This window comes from Actinia tenebrosa, unplaced genomic scaffold (assembly GCF_029948245.1).
Source record: "Actinia tenebrosa isolate PJP-AT-01 unplaced genomic scaffold, QUT_ActTen_1.0 PGA_scaffold9__36_contigs__length_13948895, whole genome shotgun sequence".
Lineage (NCBI taxonomy): Eukaryota > Metazoa > Cnidaria > Anthozoa > Actiniaria > Actiniidae > Actinia > Actinia tenebrosa.
This window is the reverse complement of record NW_028292586.1, coordinates 8672621-8695130: the sequence shown is the minus strand read 5'-3', so window position 1 is coordinate 8695130 and position 22510 is coordinate 8672621. Positions and strand designations below refer to the sequence as shown.

Below are 22510 nucleotides of genomic sequence, written 5' to 3'. Positions count from 1 at the left end.
GAGGAGGAAATTTTATGTGTCTCATTCTCAGAGTTCAGAATGGTGTCTGAAAAGGAGGTTGATGATTTCATGGGTAAGGCTGGCAAAAAATTTTGCGAGCTTGACCCTATACCAGCCACGATTCTAAAAGAGTGCAAAACCACACTATTACTCGTTATCACTAAAATCACTACAATGTCGCTCCAATAGGGATCCATGCCAACTAGACTGACGGAAGCTTTGGTTAAACCGAAAGTAAAGAAAGAGTCCCTTAGATATCGAAAAATATCCCAATTTCAATCCTGTTTCAAATCTTGAAGTTGTATCGAAGATAATTGAAAACGCAGTCGCCTGTCGAATGAAAGATAATATTTCCGGTAACAACCTTGAGGAATCTTTTCAGTCGGCTTACAAACGCTTCCACAGTACTGAGACAGCTCTCTTGAGAGTACAAGATGACATTCTCCGTGAGATTGATAATCAGAAATGTGTTGCTCTCTTGCTGCTAGGCATGTCGGCTGCTTTTGACACAGTTGATTATGAATTGTTGCTTAAAAGGATGTCTAAGCATTTTGGAATAAAGGGTAAAGTGCTGAGCTGGTTTCGTTCTTACCTCAAAGACCGGAAGCAATTTGTCATGATAGACGGAATTAGGTCAATGGCAAAGGAACGTCGTTATGGTGTTCCTCAGGGATCAGTACTAGGACCGATGTTATACCTGATATACACTTCACCTATAGGGGACATTATCAGACGTCGCGGTCTTAACTTTCATCTTTACGCTGATGACACCCAGCTCTATCTCTCTTTCAAACCAACAACTACTGATCAACCGGGCTCCATAGCAAAAATCGAAGCGTGTGTACGCGACATAGACTCATGGATGGTTAACAATAATCTGAAACTAAACAGAGATAAGACGGAGCTTCTGATCCTTAGTGCTCGCCACCGTCCACCTCCATCAATAGATTATATCGATGTATCTGGCGAGCAGATCCAGCCTACTACTTTTGCAAGAAACATTGGAGTTACATTTGATGAGCATATGTCCCTAGACAAACATGTTACCAATATTTGCAAGACATGCTTTTTCCATCTAAGAAAAATTAGCAAAATACGGGATTGCCTATTTCTAACTGACACCGAAACATTAATACATGCATTTATAACTCCAAAATTAGATAACTGCAACTCATTATTATATGGATTGCCTAAATTCTTAATTGGCCGACTGCAGAATGTTCAAAATGCTGCTGCGCGTCTTATTAGTCATACTAAAAAGTATGACCATATAACACCTGTGCTAATGCAGCTTCACTGGCTTCCTGTTATTCAGCGCATTAATTACAAAATTCTTCTGATGACATACAAAGCGCTTAACGGCTGAGCACCTAATTACATCAACGAAATATTACAGCCATACAAACCGTCAAGGAGCCTGAGGTCTACTTCTAAAAATCTGCTGAGACAACCACCTGCAAGATTGCCATACAAACCGTCAAGGAACCTGAGGCCTGCTTCTAAAAATCTGCTGAGACAACCATCTGCAAGACAGCCATACAAACCGTCAAGGAACCTCAGGTCTGCTTCTAAAAATCTGCTGAGGCAACCACCTGCAAGACTGGTAAATTATGGCCACAGGTCTTTTTCATATGCAGCACCGAAACTCTGGAATGCTCTTCCAGATCATGTCCGCCAGAGCAGCTCATTGCCTACTTTTAAGAACAATACAAAAACACATCTTTTTAAACAGTTTTTTGATGTACTTCTCCCGTAAATTAGTTATGTTAACATTTATAAGTTTTAGATATATTGTAAAGCGCTATTGAGCTTCAGGAAATAGCGCTATATAAATTTTGTATTATTATTATTATTATTATTATTATTATTATTACTATTATTATTATTATTATTACTATCATTATTATTATTACTATTATTATTATTATTATTATTATTATTTTGTTAGCCAAACTAACATGCCAATGGATGAACTGCCATTCGTTGTTGATTAATTTTTTTAAACACTAGCAAACTTCAGCGAAAATTCAATTTTTTTGGTTTGAAAACCTAAGAGAGGGACTTTGGAAGCTACTTCAATAAATAGGCAATACGCAAGTATGGTTCTCCTTTACTTTAATCAACAGGCAAAATATCTGTGTTTACAATATGTACATTATGAAGGCATGGATTACTTTAACCTGCGATAATGATAACAAATCGCTTCTATTTTTCTAAAATGGAAAAGCCCAAAATACTTTGGAACCGGTTTAATATCATAATAGCACTGAAATAGCATCAGTGATTCAAAGTTTCTGGCTTATCTTTTCATTTAGAAACAGCGTCCTTCCAGACCAAGTTCAGCTCCCATCAAACGCGAAGTTCCTCTTTCAACACAAACCGTTCCCACGCCTCCTCGATCAAGAATTACATCTGCACAGGTAAGCTTTTTGAAAGCATAACAAAGCTAACAACTGAACTTGTAACCACAGATCTAGCCTCCTTCGCAGCCGTTCTTAGGGTCGTCACGCAACGTTTCCCTCCCTACAAACGTCTGCTTACTTGAGCCGAACATTCCTTTCCCTAAATTGACCAATCAGCACGAACCTACTAAAAACGAGAAGGTTCATGCTGATTGGTCGATATTTCGCGGAAAGCCACAGAACAAATATTGCGTCCTTCGAAGAAGTGTTTCAGCGTGTTTGTAGTGTTCATTGGAAAAAATTTCCTATACATTTGGAATATTTGCTCTTTTCGGTCTCTTTCTAAAGCAAAAGGTTGTATTTAAAAGTAAAGTTATATAGCACAAGTAAACTGCGTGACACAACATCCTAAATGGCCCTGTAAATCTTCTGTTGTTCGCGAACTACCGTAGTTAGCGTGTTTTCGAGGCTACGAATCCTGAGAAACCATAAGAGGCGAATGTTTAGCTAAAAGATAGTATGAGCTTATAAAATCAGCAAAAATACGGTTCTAAATTTTAACAAATTCCTATGAATTATATACCAAAATGTTCAGGAAAGAGCGGGGTTCTGGTTCTGTTTTATTTCAAGGAGAGACGATTTTCTAGCTTGACCCCGGTTATGTCACGCATTTTCTCTTGTAAAATACATCCAATCTACCAACTGGTTATGGTAAATCGCTTATCTATCAGGCCCTGCCATTATGTTTTGACGTTCTGAACATCAGAGAAACGAAAAACAACATCGTCGTAATAATATCGCCACTCATCTTCGATTTATCTTCTTTGTCGCTAGTTGTCGCCTTTCAAAATAATTCCAAAGCAAATTTTGACAGCACGCGGCATTCATTTCAAGTTGTCGCGAACTTCTAACGCAGGATTTGATTGGCTCTTGATAAGACAATAGGCCAATTTTGATTGGCCCATGATGTCGCATCGATAACAATGAGAAAGGAATGTTCGGCTCAAGTAAGCAGACGTTTGTGGGGAGGGAAACGTTGCGTGACGACCCTAAGAACGGCTGCGAAGGAGGCTACCACAGATCTTGATTCAGACTGATTTAAAGCATTTCAAAAGTGTTCAAAAGAATTAAAATTGACAATTGAAAATAAAACTTGAATATATTATTTAAAATTTTATTATCAAAATCAACATCTGAAGGTCATTGCTGTAATCTGGTGATTTGTTTGGGGGGGGGGGGGGGGGGGGAGGGTGGGGCTAGGAAGAAGGATGGGGGGGGGGGGGGGGGGGAAGGATTTTTGTAATGGATAGGATAAAATCGTGGTCACTTCCTGAGATGCGTTCTAGGGTTTTCGAACAAAGATGTTTGCTCATGGACCCTTTGGTTTTTATATATTCTCTTGGGGGATGTACGTGGTCAAGGTCAATGAATCGCTTTTAACTTTTGGCTGGTGGATTAAAGACTAAAGTCCATATAAAAGCATCTTATATAGTTATACACTCAACTTATTCACAACGTTTGATAAGGATTGAGCAATTCAGCTATCTCAAACCCTAACACATCTTATCTTCAGCTTTCTGAACACTTTTTTTTAATGCCTTAATTTGCATTACCAAGCTCAAAAGAATAATCAATACGTTGGCGGATGATACACGGCAATTTTTTACCCACTGTCATATTTATCGATGTTTATTTAATCACACACTGTGTCGATATCTTCATTGTCATCCTATTAAAACTGAGAATCTAAAGATCATGTTTAAAAAATTTTAGTCGCGGACATTCAGCCTCACGATAAATAGTTCCCCGCTGTTCTACGGAAATCTTGTTCAATAATCAGTTTGGAAATGTAATGCGTTGCTGTCAGTATTCCTTTTAAAGGTAGTCGGCTATCAAGTCATTTAAAGAGCTTTCGAAATGACCTCGAAAATAAGGAAGACGAAAACGATTTCAGTCTAATGCATCGCACGTGCCCTTCCATGCTTTATATTTTGCTGGTGATTGTACATGCGTATTCTTTCAGTTTACAGAAAATAGAAAAAATAAGGGGAGTCATTTTCAGTAATGTCAGCGTGTTAAAAATTGATTGTTAAAAGTTGAGATGTTGCGATATTAGTCATGTTTACAGATGATAAAGTACATCGATTAGAAAGTCAAGCTCTAATGGTAAGACACTTTAAACGACGGAAATCTTCTTAATGACTATAGGAAATGTACATATTGAGCGAATATTGAGACATATTAAGTCATAGGTGTATGATAAATAAGACTTTCGAATTTATTTATTTTTTAATTTTAATTTTTACGATTGTCAATAAAAATATCATAATCATAAATTATTAATGAGAATAAGTTTCATTGGCTATACAATTTAATAATAGATAATACTGAAGAAAGAGAAATTTTGACACTTTTATTCTTAAATATTTCCACTTTCCAGTCGCCATCAATAGTAGAATTGAATATTTAATGAGAATCTTCAAGTGAAAAAATTAATCCCGCAGCTGGTAATATTATCATGAAGTAGCCTTAAAAACTATTTTGTACAGTTCGCGCGATTTTATAACTAAAGGGTCTTTGGACTTTGGCCTGAGTATGAAGTATTACTGACAAACGGTGTATAAGATGTTTTGCGGATTTTTGTGTCGCTAAATCTTTGTAAGCTTACTCTATGCTATATATTTTCAAAATGAATTTTACATAATTCATTGCCCAATTTTGTTTAATAACCAACCGTCCTTTGATTTCAATCATCCCTACATTCTCATGGTTTTGTAATCATTTCACTATCTTCTGTCTTTTCGTCTTTTCCACTCTTTTTGCAGAAAATGTTTTAAAAAATGGTTTGATTGAACTGCTCTTTTCTGCTTTTCAATTTCCATGTAGTCTCCTCTTTTCGGCCAAGTAACTATGCTAGTCTTTACTGAACATTTTTTGAGCGTTGATCAAGGCTCTGTACAGCTGTTCTGCTTCAAGATCTATGATTACAATCGTTGTCCAAAATCCCTTCTTGACACTTTTCTGATACTTCATATTATCAAATTGATGCCACTTTTAGTCACGGTAATTACTTTTGCTGTCTGCTTCGTTATTGATCTTTTCCTTATTGTTGTTGCTATTGCTGACTTTGTTAATGTTGTTGTATGATTTATCATTATTTCATTAGCTATATACTTTCAAGGATTTCGTATTTTGAAAGCACATTCTCTTCTCTTCACTATTGTTTCTCATTATGATGACGATGTTCGTCCGGTTCTTGACCGTCCTTTATCTATCCATGGCTGCCGACTCGAAAATTCGAGGTTATCCTTTTAAAAGCAAGTCGAAAGTCGCGACTTCTTGCACCGTAAAGCAGTGGATTCAATGATGAACTAATAAACATTATTGTATTTGTCCAATAGAAGTATTCAGGTATCTTGCTACAAGGCTGGAACGTAAAGGCGTAAAATACATTACAGATCAAATTGGGCGCGAATGAAACCAGAAATACCACAGTTATAATTGCAAAGGTTAAAGAAGCTTTTCGGTTTTTGATATTGTTGCGGGCTTCAGATTCGTTACATATTTGCTCTCCGCTCTGTAGTACTACAGCATGGGTCTTTTGCTGTGCCTTTGTTATCTTTAAAATCTCCACATAACAGAAACAAATAATCCCAAGCGGAAAGATTAGAGTGACCAGTACAGTCACCAGCCAGTGGATCATCAAACCTTCTCCGTAGATAAACAAACCCGGGAAGGCTAGTAACGACGAGGATGTCCAAGTGATCCCAATAGCTACTGAAACGAATTTCGTCGTCAAAATCGTCAAGTACTGTAAAGACCATTTTATGGCAATATATCGGTCAATACTTACTAGTACTAGGTTGAATGTTGTCGCCATTAAGGTTTGTAATACGCAGAAGTCAAAAATCTTTCCGATTGCCGGTAGATAACTGGCTGGAATTGAGGGCTCTATTCGTAGGATATTCAGCGGTGAAGCGATTAGACCAACCAAAAAATCCGCTACTGCTAGCGAACATAGGAAGTAATTGGATGTTGTTCGGAGACGATAAGATTTGAAAACTACAAAGAGAAGGAAAAAGTTGCCAACGATGGCTAGCAACGCAGTAAAAACGTTGATAAGAACGTAGATGAATCTTGTGGCCAGATCAGTCTGAATTCGATAGCTGGAGGAACAGTTCATTTTTTTTCTTGTTGTTCCACTTTGAAAAGTAAAAATATATGACTGGTATGTTGTTTTGCTCTGGAAATGTGAGGCAGGCACCAAAAGGAGACGAACCCTTTTCAGATATCCTTGTTTGCAAATTATTTTATTGGATAGTTGGTATCTTCACCCAAAATCTAGAGATAACGAAACGACACGTTTTAAAAATCATTCCCAGCTGGTTTGGAAACATAGAAGGCTCGAAGCATTAGCAGAGGACGTGCGCTTCCGACTCTATCGCCTTGAGTTGTTTCTGGAAGATTTAACCTATTCTTTCTGTTTTTATAGGGGCTTGTTTGACAATTATAAATATAATATATAATTTACCACACACTTGTGTGACATATCTCAGTCTCAGCTGGTACGAAAAAACGAAATTAGTCTCAAAGGAACTTGATGAAGAAAAAGGAGGTACAATATGGTTTGACAAAAAAAAGCGCCTTTGAATTAATGAAAAAACGAATAAAAAATAAAAAAAAGGGAAAAAAAGGGGAAAAAAGCGGGGGGAAAGACGAGGAAAAAAAAAACAAAACAAAACAAAAAACAATATCGAAAACACAAATATTATTAAAAGGCGTTACCTAGGTAACGATGCGGTTTTAAAACAATTATAAAGAGTCAATAAACTAAACAACACTCGAATATTTGACTAACAGAAATGACCTTTCCTTTCGTATGTTTTCTTTTTGCTATAATTCTCGCTGTTCAGTTTAATCGATATTTTTCATATTATTAGTTTCATTGACCAACGCACCTTTTTTAGTGCAGCTGATAACAATTGACTACCATCTTTTCTTCTTCTTCTGATTACTAAGCACCTAACCACAGATTTTTTATTATTGAGTGGAAAGAAAATCAGTGACTTATGATCGAGTCCTACATTGAAATCATCCTGGGAGAATGCGGCTAAAGCGGTACTCTCAGAGCAGAGGCGAGTTGGAAGAATAAGGTGAACGCCTTATGCACGTACTGGCTCGCTGTGAGATGATAATAGTGACCATTAGATCCGACGACGAGTACGAGATCGAGTACGAGTACGAGTTTTAAGATTGGTCCTGTACACGTGGTTAACACTAAATCGTAGTCGATTTTCGGTTTTTTACAATTTAAAGTTTCAATCTACGTACACAACCACGAATACGAAATGACAGTGCCACAATCTTGAAAAGTTAGAAACTCGTACTCTTAATCGCTCTCTTACTCGTCGTCGGATCTTAAGGCCTCTATAATCAGTCGGTGAACAACGCCCTCATCAAGGATTGGATCGAAATTTGGTTGTTGAAACCTTAGTGGAAAAAAAAAAAAAAAAAAAAAAAAAAAAAAAAAAAGAAAAGAAAAAGAAAAAGAAAAAGAAAAAAAGTAAACGCTTGCTTTTCACACAGTTCCCTTAAACTCGTGTTTTAATAGCTTTACAATAATGAAGAAATAGAGAGCGCGCGCGCACGTTATCTTAGATAGAAATAACGCAACTGAAAGCGCGTGCAAGTGCTGTGTGCTCTCATAAAGCACGCGCTTCCACCAATGAGAACCCGAAATTTAAATCAGTTATCTTAAGCGCAAAATAGATTTAGCTTCTAAAGTATCAGAATATGTTTCAGACAGTTATCCGCAGAATCCGCGAAATTTCGCGGGCGTTTGCGCGCTTTACAAGGTCCTTTTATAAACTCATTGCTCTATGACTGTTTATCGTTTAGCCACTTTAGATCGAGACTAAATTCCTCTCAGTTTTAATAAAAGAGGTTCTTGAGGATATTTGCTTACTATTCTCAATCTAGGTTTTGTAATTAGAATTTTATAACTTGTAAGTAAAAAAAGTATTGAGTGAAGGTCTGGTGTAGGTCATTTTTAGCGTTACATCCTTTCAATTAAGGAATAGTTTACCAGCTTATCTTAGAAAACAAGCGAATATGATGGAGGAGATTTCGGGAGGAGCAATTATCAGTACCTTATTTCAGTGTTTGCATATCTATAATCTTAGTGTTTAAGTAGTATTTAATTTTATCTTTGTTTCATCTTATCTTAATATATTGTATTTCATAATATTTTTGATCATGGGGGAGGAAGAGACAACTACCTGTCAGAATGATCAGTTTTTCATGTGTGTAATACTCGTAAATGGTTGGAGTATGCACATACAGATCAGTGACATGTTCTGGATCTATAGGTTCAGATAACTAGCAGGTGTGCCGAAGAGAAATAAATGTGGTCTACGTGCGTTAGGTGTAATTTAAAGTTTCCATTTTACCGTGAAGTGATATCGTATCACTTCACTAATATGGTTTTTATTCACGGCTATATCACGCTCATCGAATCTAAATGTGTAATAAATTATGATACCACGTACCACAGGTGGCTCAGGCTCAATCTTAGCTTACCTTTTCTCTTGTTTACTCAGTGAATCATCAAATTTCATTTGTTAATGAACTAACTATTATCATATTAGTTATGATAATAGTTATGATATTTCTTATTTTGAGCTATTATTTTTCCTTTTATTTTATTTTTAGCACAATCGAAGTGGATCAGAAGGCAGTCGACGCGTAAGACCTGTGTCTGCGCACATCAAGAGGCCGAGGTAAATTTAACCATCCCTTGATAAAATATCTTGCAATCATTTATTTATTGTTTTTATCTTTTGCTACCATTTTCCTTTCAGAATCTGTAACTTTGTTCGTATGATTTATATGTTTTTCACCTGAAAGGCCCTAATTCATCAAATTCAGTCCAAAAATAAACATTTATTGAATTCGGTTTTAAAGATATCCGGGATTATCAGTGTCACAGAGCAGCAGGTAGGGGGACTCGCGATCGATGCCAAAGATATACGGGTTTAACTCGCGGATTTACGAAGACGGGTACAGCAGATTTACCGCAAACGGAGGTTAAAATATTCCTTAGATATACATGGCCACCATCAACGACATTCAAAACAAAACTGTGCGCAGGCTCGGAAATCAGGTGATGGATAACTCAGACGCTGACTTTGTCTTCGCTACATTTATGGAGGGAAAGACAGACAAAACTATGAATCACAAAATGGCTGAAAAGATAATCAACAGAATGCCGGCCGGTGACTACCGTTTGGAGTTGACATTCGTAAAGTACTTAGACGGTGAGTGGATAATAGAAAAGGGTCGTAATCCTATCAGAGCGTCTGGTAAGCAGAACCTGTTCGTTTTGAATAAGCACACACGACCGGGAGCACTTGAGGGAATAGACATGCTCTTCTACGAGGTCGCTTACCCGGTTACCGTGGTCATCTACGGTGCATACGAAATTAAGAAGCCGGACGTTAAGAAGCTTAAACCAATGCGACATCCTGGTAACTGCGTTGGGAAGCTGGTTAGGGAGTTTTTCGAGGATTCCTCTCGGGGTGGTAAGCTTACGCCAAAAAGAAGAGAAGCCATCAGGAAATGGGAGCATTCTACTCGTAAAACTGGAGGAACCATCGAAAACATCAAGAAGTTGGAAACCACGTTAGGAAGGCGAATCCATGTGAAAGATATCACCGACGGCTTTATTTACCCAGGAACGCATAAATACGAAGGCAAAGGTGCTCCCATAGTCATTTACCAACACAACGCGCACGCGTGGAGGGAGTTGAGGTTCCCAAGAAAGAAGGAGACAAAGGTCTATAAGAATTCCCCATTGACAGAATTAGTTCATGAGAATTCTATTTGGTTAATGGATTCAGAAGGATGTCAATTCATGACGCAAGATGGTACTTTATACCGACCAGAAGTGGAACATCAACGCATTAAAAGCGCCTGCGAAACCCTTGGTGAGGACTTTTCAGACGAAGTGCTCAGCTCTCGCAGCTTGGACTTCTTAGCCGCGAAGAAAAGGAACGGCTGGAAACCTACCCCAAAGGAGTTCAAAGATATCTCCAAAGCCTGTGTAGAACACGGTCACGGTGGTCTTTGGAATATGGAGTACAACGAAGACCAATACGTCTCCTTAGATATGAAACACTGTTACCCCGCCAGTTTCAAAGGCCTTGGGGATTGTAAGGAGTATTATGACCGTTACGGACATCCAGACTCCCAATTCTTTAGGGTGTCACTACCGGGTTACTACGACGCCCCAGCAACGGGGTTCATCAGACTGACCACCTGGGAGTTAGCAAAAGACTTACATCCCATAATTTACGCGTGGTATGGAAAGCACCTGCAGGAAAAGGAATGGATTCCCATACCTCTACTGAAGTTCCTCGAAGAGCGCAAGCTTTTAAAATACACAGCGCATGAAGCCATTCTCTGTCACTCCTCCCTCACACAATGGCTCCCAGAGCACAACCCCACAGCGCGGATTGTCATAGGTAAATTCACACAGGGCGCAAAAGAAGGAGAAAAACACATGCAACGGCGCCTAATAACAGACGTCGGTGAGTTAAACTTCCTCATCAAACGCGCGCATGACCAAGGAACGATGGTATCCGTAGAGAAATGGGACTACTTCATAGAAGGCCAAAAAGAACAGAAATGGAATGCGCTGTGTTATTACCAAGACCACAGACCGCAGTATTACCATCTGCGTGCCAGTATGTTAGCCTATGCGCACATTAACCTACTTGCGATGCTGCTACGGTTTGACAAAGAGGACATCCCACGCGTAGCCACGGATTCCTTGTATGTAAAGCCAGAAGTGTTAGAGAAGATGCAGGAGTTCTACACTGCCGATGAACTTGCAGAAAGTGGTCAATGGCGCGTCAAAGATGAGGAGATAAAAGCATGGAGAGGCCGTGTAGAATATCACGGAGAACATCTTTACGGTAGCGTGGAACCAACCGGGGAGCCTCTACCGTCGGTTGCGGACCCAATCTCTTACCAACGCTTCTCTTACCTTTACGGAACGGGAGGCAGTGGTAAAACTACCAGGGTCTTGGAACTCTTTCCAAAGATAAAGGTGTTAACGCCAACGCACCGTCTGGAAAGAGAATTAACGGAGATGAGTTACGACGCGCAGACCTACCACAGCTTCTTCCGCTGGAATGGTCAAAAGTGGGTACCAGAAGCCATCCACGACATACCCCCGGTGATACTTTGGGATGAGATTTGCACCGTTCCTTTAGAAATCCTGCAGGAATTTGTAGAATTCCTCCGTGGAAAGTGTCAAGTGATATTCGCCGGAGATCCTTGCCAGCCTCCTCCAATAACCGGAGAGATGCCCCATAAATGGTTAAAAGAAATGGTAGACCACTCCGAAGAAATTAACACCGACTACCGCAGTAAGGATCAAATAAGAAACCTGAAAGCAGAACTTCGGGGCCTTAGTGACGCGGAACAAAACAAGATACTACGCAAGAGGGTACGAGCGAAGAAATACGAGGACTTCCTTCACACATGGCATCCAAAGGATTTGGTGCTAAGCAGCAAACGCGCATCACAGTCTCGCATACAGAAAGACTTGCTAAATATACACCGAGAGCGCTTCCCTACGCATTTGGTGCCCGTTTCTTACAAACCCCACGACACCCGCATGCAAAAAAGAGACGTCTGGGTACCTGGTACCGACATCCAACTGCAGAACGCAGTAACGCATGATAAAGCCTGGGTACCCATAGAAAAGGTGGAAAAAATAACCTCCCATCCAGACTGGCGCTTGGGCTATTGCATGACAGTCCACAGCGCGCAAGGGCTTACCATAAAAGAAACCTTATGGATCATAGACCAGCGGCTGTGTTGGAGCAACCTTATCTACACCGCCGTAAGCCGTGTGGAGTATGCCAAACAGTTAAAAAGAGCCTGGGGTCCGCAATTGCGTTACGACCGCACCCCCGAAGAAGTAGCCAAAGAGAACATTGCTAAGAAGCTCCTTCGCTACAAGCGCCACGACGAAGAAAAGAGCAAAGATCCCCGCTATGCGGGGATAAAGTTTGACCTATGCGTGGACGACGTCTATGAGAAAGGGGCAAGGTGTGCCAAATGTAACATACCTCTACTATGGAGGTTTGACCCAAATGACGATCAACAGTTCTCCGTGGATCGCATAAATAATAAACGCGGGCATTGCAGAGGCAATGTAAGACTGACATGCCTAGAGTGCAATCGGGCGCGTGGAGCAGCACTACTCTGAGTCTTTGGGGACTATGAGCAGCTCTTCCTTGACAAATCCACGACTTGGACCATCTAGGTAATACAACACGGGCTGCCCTTCCTTGGTGACGGACTTCGAAATCTCATACGTTTCCAGGGACCAGTTAGGATCCGTGGCTCTCTTACTGCCACCTTCGAGTTCCCCCGGCTGATAGAGGTATCTGACCACTATGTCGCGGGGTAGCTTTTTTTCCTTTAGTCCGACCGCCCTTGAACTTCTGACGTAGGACTTGTGTTCCACGTGTTTCTTTTTTATGGCATCCTTGGGTTTCATTCCCGTAGCCCTGGCCACCTCGTTGTTCAAAGCCACGATGACCTGGGGGAGCCTCTGAGTCCATTCCCTGTTGCGTTTGGAGGGATCTTCCAGCTCTTTCCAATACTGGTATCCAAAGAGACGCTCGGCCAAGGTCTTATTGAATCTTTCGACGATGCTCTGACCCCTGTGGTACTCAGCTTCAGCTCTCCTAATCTTGGTGTCGTGGTCTTTCAGGGTTTTGGTAACCACGCCCATGAACTCTGTCCCCGCATCCACTTGCAGCAGCTTAGGCCATTTCAAGACACGCTTATAAATCCTACCTAGGGCTTCTGCGACTTCCCCAGAATCCTTGCTGGTTATGGGTTCGGCGTCCTTATATCTGCTTGCGACATCAACTACGGTCAAAGCGTACCTATAGGTCTTTTTTCTCACCTTGTCGTGCGGTAAGAAAAGCAAATCCGCCTGATGAACTTCATTGGGGGTATTTACGGTGAAGCTGGGCCTGGGAATGTACTTAGGCACGGGAAGATAAACCTGCCAGAGGGTTTGTTTTTTCAACCAGTTCTTAGCCGTTTCTTCTGATACCCTGGCCGCGGTCGCGAGTTTCTTGATGGCCGACGCTCCTTTCCAATAGCCTTCGGGTCCATAGTAAATCCTTTTGAGTTTATCCTCTACGCGGCCCATTATATGAATTCCAGGACGAGATTGATTTGACGTCCATTGAAATCCACCGTCTCTCCGTCCACTTTAATGGTGATGTTTATGCTTTCTACCAAATTAGACAAGTCATAACTCAAAGAAATGGGAGTGTATTCTTCTGAGTCAAATGGATTACCTTTGGGCAGAAACTTGGACATAAGAGAAGACTTTTCTCCATTGTTGTAACTATTGGCCAAATCGCAATAGACTTCATAAGAGGATGCGACTTTCCATTTCACATCATATGTACTGCCGCTATTTATCGTGGTACTAGTAAGGCCCAGGAGTTCTACCAATGAACTGTCCTTTAGATTGGCACTCCCACTATTTTTCTTGAATTTCATTTCATGGGGTAATCCTGTGGTAAGAGTATATCCATGCTTTGCTAGCTCCTTAGCCAGTGTTATGGGGGTGTAATGGGAATCTGGCAACTTTGGCTTGGTGCCGGAAGTTCCGACGACAAAGTCATTGACTAGATTATACCAAGAATTGTACAAAGAACAACTAACCAGCCGAACCTTATGGGCTTTAATGGGGGGATTCAGATAAGTGGTAAAGTTATTCTTGTCGCTTTCCAAAAAGACGATCATTATATTCTAGGCGCCAAAGGCGCCACTAGAGGCTAAGCGCAGCTTAGACTAAATACGCCAAAGCTACGCCTCCCGCCAGCCCTGCGACTCCTACGAAGACCAGCTCATTGTCTTTTTGTTTCTTAGAAGGCTGGTAGTAATTCTTGACCTAAAGTCGGGGTGTGCTTGCGCATAAAGTTTAAAGGCGTAGTCTGTGTTTTCGAAGTTCTTATCCGCCTGCATCTTGTCTTGGTAGTTCTTGTCCAACCAATCCCTGTAAGCTTGTCTTTTTTCATTCCAAGCTGCCACGTCTCGCTGATATTTCTCCAGCGCTAAGTCGTGTCTCTTTCTTTCGGCGGCTAAATCTCCGCTGCGATCACCTCTGACTAATCTATCCAAATACTGACCACCATAATTAGCTCCGGTGAATGCTAAAGCTGCAATAACTCCACCTGCAACCACGCTAGCCATTTATACTAGACGCAAGCAAAGCTTACGTCGTCGGCAGGTACTTTTCCTTCCGTAGGTAATCCTTTACCATGATAGCCCCGCCTACGGCAGCGGTCATCTTAGCAAAATTAGCGAAGCTCTTGCTTGGGTCTTCAGTAAAGTCTTCTTTGAGCACTTTCTTACCTACCCAACCAATACCCGCAACAATGGAAGTAATGATAGCTGCTTCTTCAACAGTTTTCAATAACGCGGTCGACATTATATTACAAAGCGAGAAGGAAAATCTAGGTCGCCGCGGGTGATAAATCTACTCCATTTCAGGGATCTTACTTTTTCTAACAGCCGGCTCCACAGGTGCGTGCACGGGCGCGTGATATGTTGGCGGTTCTACTTTTGGCTTCGTAGCCCGCCATTGTAAGTAAAGGCTGCCTGCTGCTATAGCAACTCCTAACGCGCCAATGACGTACCCAGGATTAATGAAGGATTCCTCTTCTTTTTCCTCCACCTTTTCTTCTTTTTTGGCTTTGTTCTTTTTATTCATCTCCGCGAGCTTCTTACCGGCAGCGACTCTGCCTGGAGATTTAACCTTGGTAATCTTTTGCTCCTCTTGGGGCTGCTCTACCTTCGACTCTGGTTCACTCATTTATATCTAAGGACTTGAAGGACTTGATAAGTACTTGACTAAGTACTTAAGGACGACTTGGAAATAACCTGGGCGCGACCTGACCAAGTACTTAGGGACGACTTGACTAAGTACTTGAGGCGACTTGATCAGGTACCTCAGCAAGTGCTGCCTGGAAGACCTTTTCGACTTCTCTGTCCTTCTTGAAGTCCTTCCAAGACACCAGTACCTCCTTCAAGTCGACGTGCTGAGCTACGTGCAAAGCCGCAGAGGCGACTGCCATTAACTTACCGCACTTCAAAGACAACCACCCGCAGGTTATCTTAAGTTCTTGGGATATGACATAGTCATCTCTTATGTCCTTCTGTAGTTGCTCCACGTCGTCTATGGGCAGCGCAAGTCCGAGAAGCTTGGTGGCCAGCTTAATGGCTGAGTCTGCTACGGCGTCCGTGGTCTTACTTGCAAGGGCGGCCTCGTACCTCTTATGGAACTTTTTGACTTCCTCTTCCGACAACTTATTAACCTGCTCATGGGTAAGTTCCTTGCCTATCATTTCTTTGCACTTCCCAGATGACACAAGGATGTTGAGTTGTTCCTTAAGGTTACTTTCATCTAACTGCGTGGGGACTTCATCTAAGAGCTGCTCAATATCCATATACATTAGGAATCATAGATTCCAACCGTGTAGGGAAACCTCAAAGAAAAGATCATTTTGGAATGTTGGTGCGTTTTTAAATGCCGCATGTATTCATGCAGCTGTTCCTTGCTTATCTCACCGCCGTAGTCAGAGAGAATGGTTTCCAGATCACTACGGCTCGGAGTATAAAATACGACAAGCGAGCCTATGTTTTCCCTGAAGGGCTTAGAGACGCTGGTAAGCTGCTGCGAGAGTAACCAAACGCTGATATTGTCGTGTCTGCCGCTGAAAGCGAGCTTCACCAACTCCGAAGTGCGTCTTTTTACGTCGTCCCCACAGGCAATGTCATCCAATATGAGTAAAGTCTGAGTATTCTTGGGGAATTGTCTGTGCCAAAACTTAAGATGGCCGGATAACTCGTTAGGGTCTAAGATATCTACAAAGAAGTCATCATCATTCCTGCCTATGCCCGTCCAGGTGCGGTTATTCACGTAGGTGGGGCAAAGCAGCACGATGTAGTCGAAGCGGTATCTAAAGGGTCCTAATAGCTGCTCCACGACGAACTGGGTCTTTCCGCAGCCGGTGGGTCCTACTATCAGAGCATTGCAGGGAATATGGTTCGGATCCATTATATATACGATGGACCCAGTGGACGCAGTAAGAAGGATTGCCACCGACGCAAAAGATAAAAAAGACACCATAGAAATGCAAAGGGAGGAGATCGATCGGCTGAAAGAGCGCGTGCAGGAATTGTACGATGAAATGTGCGGTCTGAAGCGTGCGGAAAGGTTTGGTGCGCTTTTGACGATGGCCGGTTGGGCGAAGGAAAGCGTGCAGGACTTTATTAAGTATCCCTTATAAGGGTTAATAAATTCTTATTATATAATGAAGTGTAAGGATTGCGACAGGGAGTTCAGTAGCAAACAGGCTTTGCAGTATCACCAAAAAAAGAAGGTATGTTTTAAAGAGGTGGATAACGTCACCACCTGTGGCACTTGCAGCCGGCAGTTTAGCAGTAAACAGGCGCTGCGATATCACGTGGAAGGAAGGGTGTGTTTGAAGTCTAAGGAAAGACGCTGTGCTGATTGCAATCGGCTCTTTAGCACGCCCCAAATGTTGCAATACCACCAAGAAAATAGGATGTGTTTAAAGGATGTGTGTGCGCGCTGCGATGAAGGTCTCACGGACGCATGGCATCAACATAGATGTCGTGGTAATTATGATTTGGACGTCGTATGCGAGGAGCATGGTGATATCGCTGCGAGATGTTGCCCAGCGGAAACCATAAGGAAGTTAACTCTTCGTAAGAAAGAAATAGACCAACGCTTTACGGAGTTCGACCGCGCCGAAGGTACGCGCTGGGAGAACGCAGAGTATTGGAGTGCGCCCTGTGACGCGTGTGGCGGCTTAAGGAAAGGAGATGATCATATCTGGCAGTGTTTGTGCCCGCAACATCATCCCCGCGGTTTTAAGGAGTACTTGGATCGCTTTGATGATTGGCATGCTCAAAACATGGAGGTAAGGAAAAGGCGTCCTTAGTTTGCGCAAAGAGTCTCAAAACACACTCTTATATTTATTAATATTCTTTGATTGTTTATTAAGAAGAAAAGAAGAAACATTAATAAATATAAGGACCCCTTTTGTAGAAGGTATGCAGAACTCAATAAGAAAAGAAGAAACATTAATAAATATAAGAACCCCTTTTAAAAGGTATATGCTAGCCTACGCAGCCGCCTTCTTAGGAGGATTCCTAATCGCCCTTTCAATATATGGACTGTATTACTTGCGAACTACCTGCCGACTGCATTACGCCACCGATACCCAAACCGCGTAAAAAATACACCTGCCTTCATTGCGACAGGGTATTCTCCGAAGGATCCTTTGTGGGGCATTGGTGCTCCGCGGATCCTAAAGCGCAGCGGACTTTAGCAGACGCGCTTAACTACAAAGAGGAGATGGAGTGACTCTTCTTTCAATGTCAAACTTCCATCGGCCATTTACCTTACCATAGCTGCGTAAGTGGGTGAATTCCTCGCCCTGAATTACGTACCGCACGCAATCCGGCGCCCAAAGGGAATATTCCTTGCCTTCTAAGTCTTTGAGGACTAACCGTAAACGGTCGATGTCTTCGAAGACGACGTAATTTTTTATTTCGTATGCTTTACCGTGGACAAGATCACGCCAGTGAGTCAAGCTGAGCTTCATTATACCTATGGAATATCTTTAGGTGCGTTTTCAAAGTGGCGTAGGACTTAAACCGCTTTACACAGCCCTTACAGGGAATACGAATGCCATCCGCGTAATCCATCAGGGCACGGCAGATAATGTCGTAATCGTTGCTAACCATCGTTAGGTAACCATTTACGTCAAGCTGCGAGATTTTCTTAGATTGCTTCGCGGATAAGACGCCGTTTCCTTTTGGGGTTTTCAACTCGATACACAACCCGCGGTATTTCTTATGCGCATTTAGGATTAAAAGGTCGGGTTGACCGGCTTGGTAGCCTTTTCGCCAGCAGGTTATTCGCTTGCTGTCTGAATCTTGAAGTTCGCCAAGACCCGGCGCTATGATGAACTCGGGGTAAAACCTACGTGTGTAGTCGACGACCTTCGCGTGTAGGTCGGCTTCATTTTCGATCTTGAATACTAACTTGTTTGGGCCGCCAAACCGCCTTTCTATTGCATATTTACCCGTTTTCCTTAGCGCGGGTAGGACTTCCTCAAAGACCCAATCACGAAACTCCACAGCTTTGGGTAGTTTGGAGCTAAATATCAGTTCGTACAAACCAGGTTCGGATATAAACACGGCATTTGGTTGCGTAGTAAAGGAGCGGTGATTCGCAGCCCTTTGTAGATCAACCCATTTTTTCTGGTATTTCTCAGATACGTGTGCTCTAATTGCATCTCTAGGGCGCTCATAGCCCAACGCCAAAGCCACCTCCTTTGCTTTGAAGTACAAAGTTTCGCCTTGCACTATGCATTGCAGTTTGGTGTCGTTGTTTTCAAATACGCGAAGCATTGTATATTTAAGAAATATTTTAACATTAATATGCAACGCTCTTTAGCTGATTCATTTCTACGCTCAGTTGCGCGTCCGACACCACGAAGACGTAGCAGTTTATCTTATCACCGTCGCCCGCACTGGCGTTTTTGGTGCGCTTGATCTCCAATGTTATGCCATCCTGCGTATTTACTAGACGTAAACCCTGACCATGTAGGTCTTCGTCGTTAATGGTGCGCATGTCAATCCACAGCGCATATTTATCCTTAAAGAATTCCTCGGGGCTAATTTGGTCGCCAAACTTGCGCTTTGCCTCCCTGTACACGTCTGCGGGCTTTATCCCCTGGGAGTAAACCTTGTTTGGGACTCCGTTAATATTCACGCCGACGTTAGTAATGTTAGGGTTGTGAAAGGCTTCGGAGTCGCGCTTACCGGCCTCGTAGGGTTTAGCAAACACCAACATTAACCCCGTGAGACTTCTTCGGGGGAGGTTAATGCTTTGATTGATAACCTCATCCGTCTTATCCAAGAAGCTAAACGTCTTATACATTACTACGTGGTCGTATAAGAATGCCTTCCCGGAGCTGTATTCCATGCCAGCGCTACGGGCCAGCTCTTCGCTGTACACGGTCTCATACTGTAGCTCTAAGTTGGTAATAGAGTATGGGGTTGTCGTGGTAAGTGCAGTGCTTAGCCCACCAATGATGTTATTAGCATCTGCTAAAGTTACTTCAAACTGCAGTTCGGCAAGCTGTCTTGGGTAATACACACCGTGATTCGTAATCACTTCAAAGTCTAATGGTATGACATACTTGCTACCATAGGCGGTCTTTATTCGCTTTGCGTCTGCCACCGCGGTTTCTCCGCTGCCGTCAGTAGGTTGCGTTTTCGTAGGTGTGCGGACCTTACGTAGAATGACACTACCAATTCCCTGCTCTATCCTTTGCGCGCGGTCAAATGCTGTTAACCATAGATCCTTATAGGTGGTATACAGATCGTACCTATTCAAATCTAATAGCGATTCCCCGGCGAACTTTACGCGCATCTTAGAAACAATGTTGCGGCCCACGTTGTTAACGATAATCCTTTCGTCTGTGGGGCTTGACTGCACCGCTAGGTCGAACCTTAAAGCCAAGGTACCAGGTACTAAGACTAGGTTATCCGTTAGGCGGGGCACGCCTACGTACAGGGTTTCCCCTGGCTTAGCGCTGCTGGGGTAAAGGTGACCCGGTGAAAGGTGCGTTCTGCTTTCAGTCCGCCAACCTGCTTAGGTAATACGTTGGGATTTAACTTTGAGCTTATCATATATAATGGAAGTAGAAGGAACAGACCCCGACTTCGATCCCACCACTGAGGAAGGTCAGGCTGACATTAACGACGGTGACGAAGAACCGCTGCTTCCCACCCAACAAGTCGACGATTCCCTAAGGAATAGAATTGCAAAGGCCCTAAGACATCCCAAAGCACGCGAGTACACGTTTCCGCGTGAGCACATAGAGCTTCAAAACATGGGCGAGCCGGAAGCAGCCGCACGGGAAACCATAGAGTGGGCAAAGCAGGAGCTAGAGCTGCGCTACGACAACTTTGATGCTGACGACGTAAAGCTCACAGAACGCGGAAACAAAGTTCTCATAAGCGTTCAAGACTTAAGATTTCCCGACAAAGACCGCTGGACAAAACCGCAAAACCTCTTTGATGAGGAGGGCAACGTTAGGGGTGACGTCTTGAGATTAAAGGGCTTTCAGCGTGCTACTAGAAGCCTGTTAGAAAGGCTGCACAACTTAACCGAAAGGACCAACGCGGAAAAACGTGCCGCGGAGCTGCAAAAGGAGTTAAAAGAAAAAGATGTAGAATATGCAAAGCAAGGTCAGCTACTTGCCGATGCTGAAAAGAAGTCCGCCCATCAAGATGAAAGAATAAAAGAAATAGGAAATCAGGTGGATCAGGCCTTACGCGAATTAGACAAAGCACGGGAGGACTTAGGAGAAGCCCAAAGCTCTGGCGCCTCAGTGGAAGCGCTGCGGGAAACGTTGGAAGAAAGGGAGGAGGAATACATGAAGCAAAACCAGCGGCTTGCCGACGCGCATAGGAGGGAGGTCGAATTTAAAAATCAAGAAATAAGGGAGCTGGTAGACCAAAGAACCCAAATTCGACGCGAAAGAAATCAAACTCAAAGGGCTCTTAACCTCGCCCTGCAAGAGTTAGACTTAATTAAAGACGATACCGATAACCTGCAAACCACCATAGCCGGCTCTTTAGTGGAACGGCGACGGTTAATGGCTGAAATCAATACTAAGGAGGAACAAATCCGGCAAAGAGATCAGGCTATTGAAGACCTGGAGGGACAAATAGAGCGGCAGCAAGAAGTAATCGAGGACCAAACTCGTACCGAGGAAGAAAGGGAGGCAGCTCAAAGGGAAGTAGAAATCCTTCAGGAAAGAGTCGCGGAATTACAGGCGCAAAAGGACAACCTGGAAAAAGAGCTGGGGCTTACCACCAAGGAAAAGGTAAAAAGAGCTCTGGTGAAGTATGGTATTCCGCTGGCATTTGCGGTTGCTATTTCGAGCGTAGTAGGAGTCATCCTATCCACGCTTAAGGCTACGGACGCGGGCGTAAAGAAATTAGGCAGTGGGCTGACGGACTTGGGAAAAAAGATGGCAGCCGGTCTTCCTGGGCTGCTGGGTTCGGTTGTTTCCTTGGCACTTAGGGCCGGCGGAGAACTGCTAAAGTTTGTGGGCAACAACATTTGGATCTTGGTCGTCGCTATTGGGGTGGTACTCCTGAAGAAGATGCAGGGTTAATCTTATCCTCGTATATTATATCAGGCTTATCGTCGTCAGGCGCGCGAGGCGTTCTCGACTGGGGATAAGTAAAGATAGTATTCGCACCGCCTTGATAATGCGGTACTAGCGGTATGGCAGTCATGGTACTAATAACCTTATGATGCCAGGTCCTGTCGGGGGTGTTAGCGTAACCGTCCGTGCTATTTACGAAAGCATAATAACCAAGATTGCTACTACCGTCGGGGTAAATCTGTAACTTGGCGTACTTACAATTGACTACCATTTGAAACGTGGCTACGTAAAACGCCTCGTTACTAAATGGATATGGCTGCGCCGAGAAATGAGTAGGACTTCGATTGTTGGTCGATACCCTATGAGGGGCTAAAGGCTCATCGTTCTCGTCAACCAACCTAAACCCTATGATTCCCGCCCGCCCCGAGGTAACGTTAATGCTACAAACGATCAACGCAAGACCTCCAACTTCAACCCACATCCCAATGTCAAGCCAGGCGTGATCAGTATACCGCCCATCCCTTAAGTAATAAGTGTAATGGGCTTCCTTCCAATGCGGATTCATATATTTCAGGCCTAAAGGCTAAGCACCGTAAGAGTGCTTATGGTCTCGTGGTTATAGGTCGTATCCCTTTGATTTTCTATGCTATTTACGCAAACGCTCCCAGTGTCGTCTACGCGTATTTGCAGCTTTACCTTCCCATTGCAATCAGCAACCATGTGAAAAGTCCAAGTCGTAAGATTCTCAGCGCTATTCGTTGGCGGCTCTACGGAGAAATGCGC

General features: G+C 42.9%; 1 protein-coding gene across 2 annotated transcripts in view; it reads left to right on the top strand.

The window, feature by feature from the left end:
- The window catches only part of LOC116303516 (uncharacterized), a 50485-nt gene that overhangs the window by 10668 nt on the left and 17307 nt on the right, over positions 1-22510 (top strand). Inside the window, exons 7-9 of one of the 2 annotated variants that reach the window (XM_089024901.1) lie at positions 2316-2420; positions 9114-9181; positions 9263-9400. In XM_089024901.1, the coding sequence (XP_088881027.1) occupies positions 2316-2420; positions 9114-9181; positions 9263-9305 (216 nt within the window). In that variant the 3' untranslated portion in view covers positions 9306-9400. Of the gene's footprint in view, positions 1-2315; positions 2421-9113; positions 9182-9262; positions 9401-22510 lie in introns of those variants that run through there. The other variant, XM_089024900.1, reaches the window with a different exon arrangement.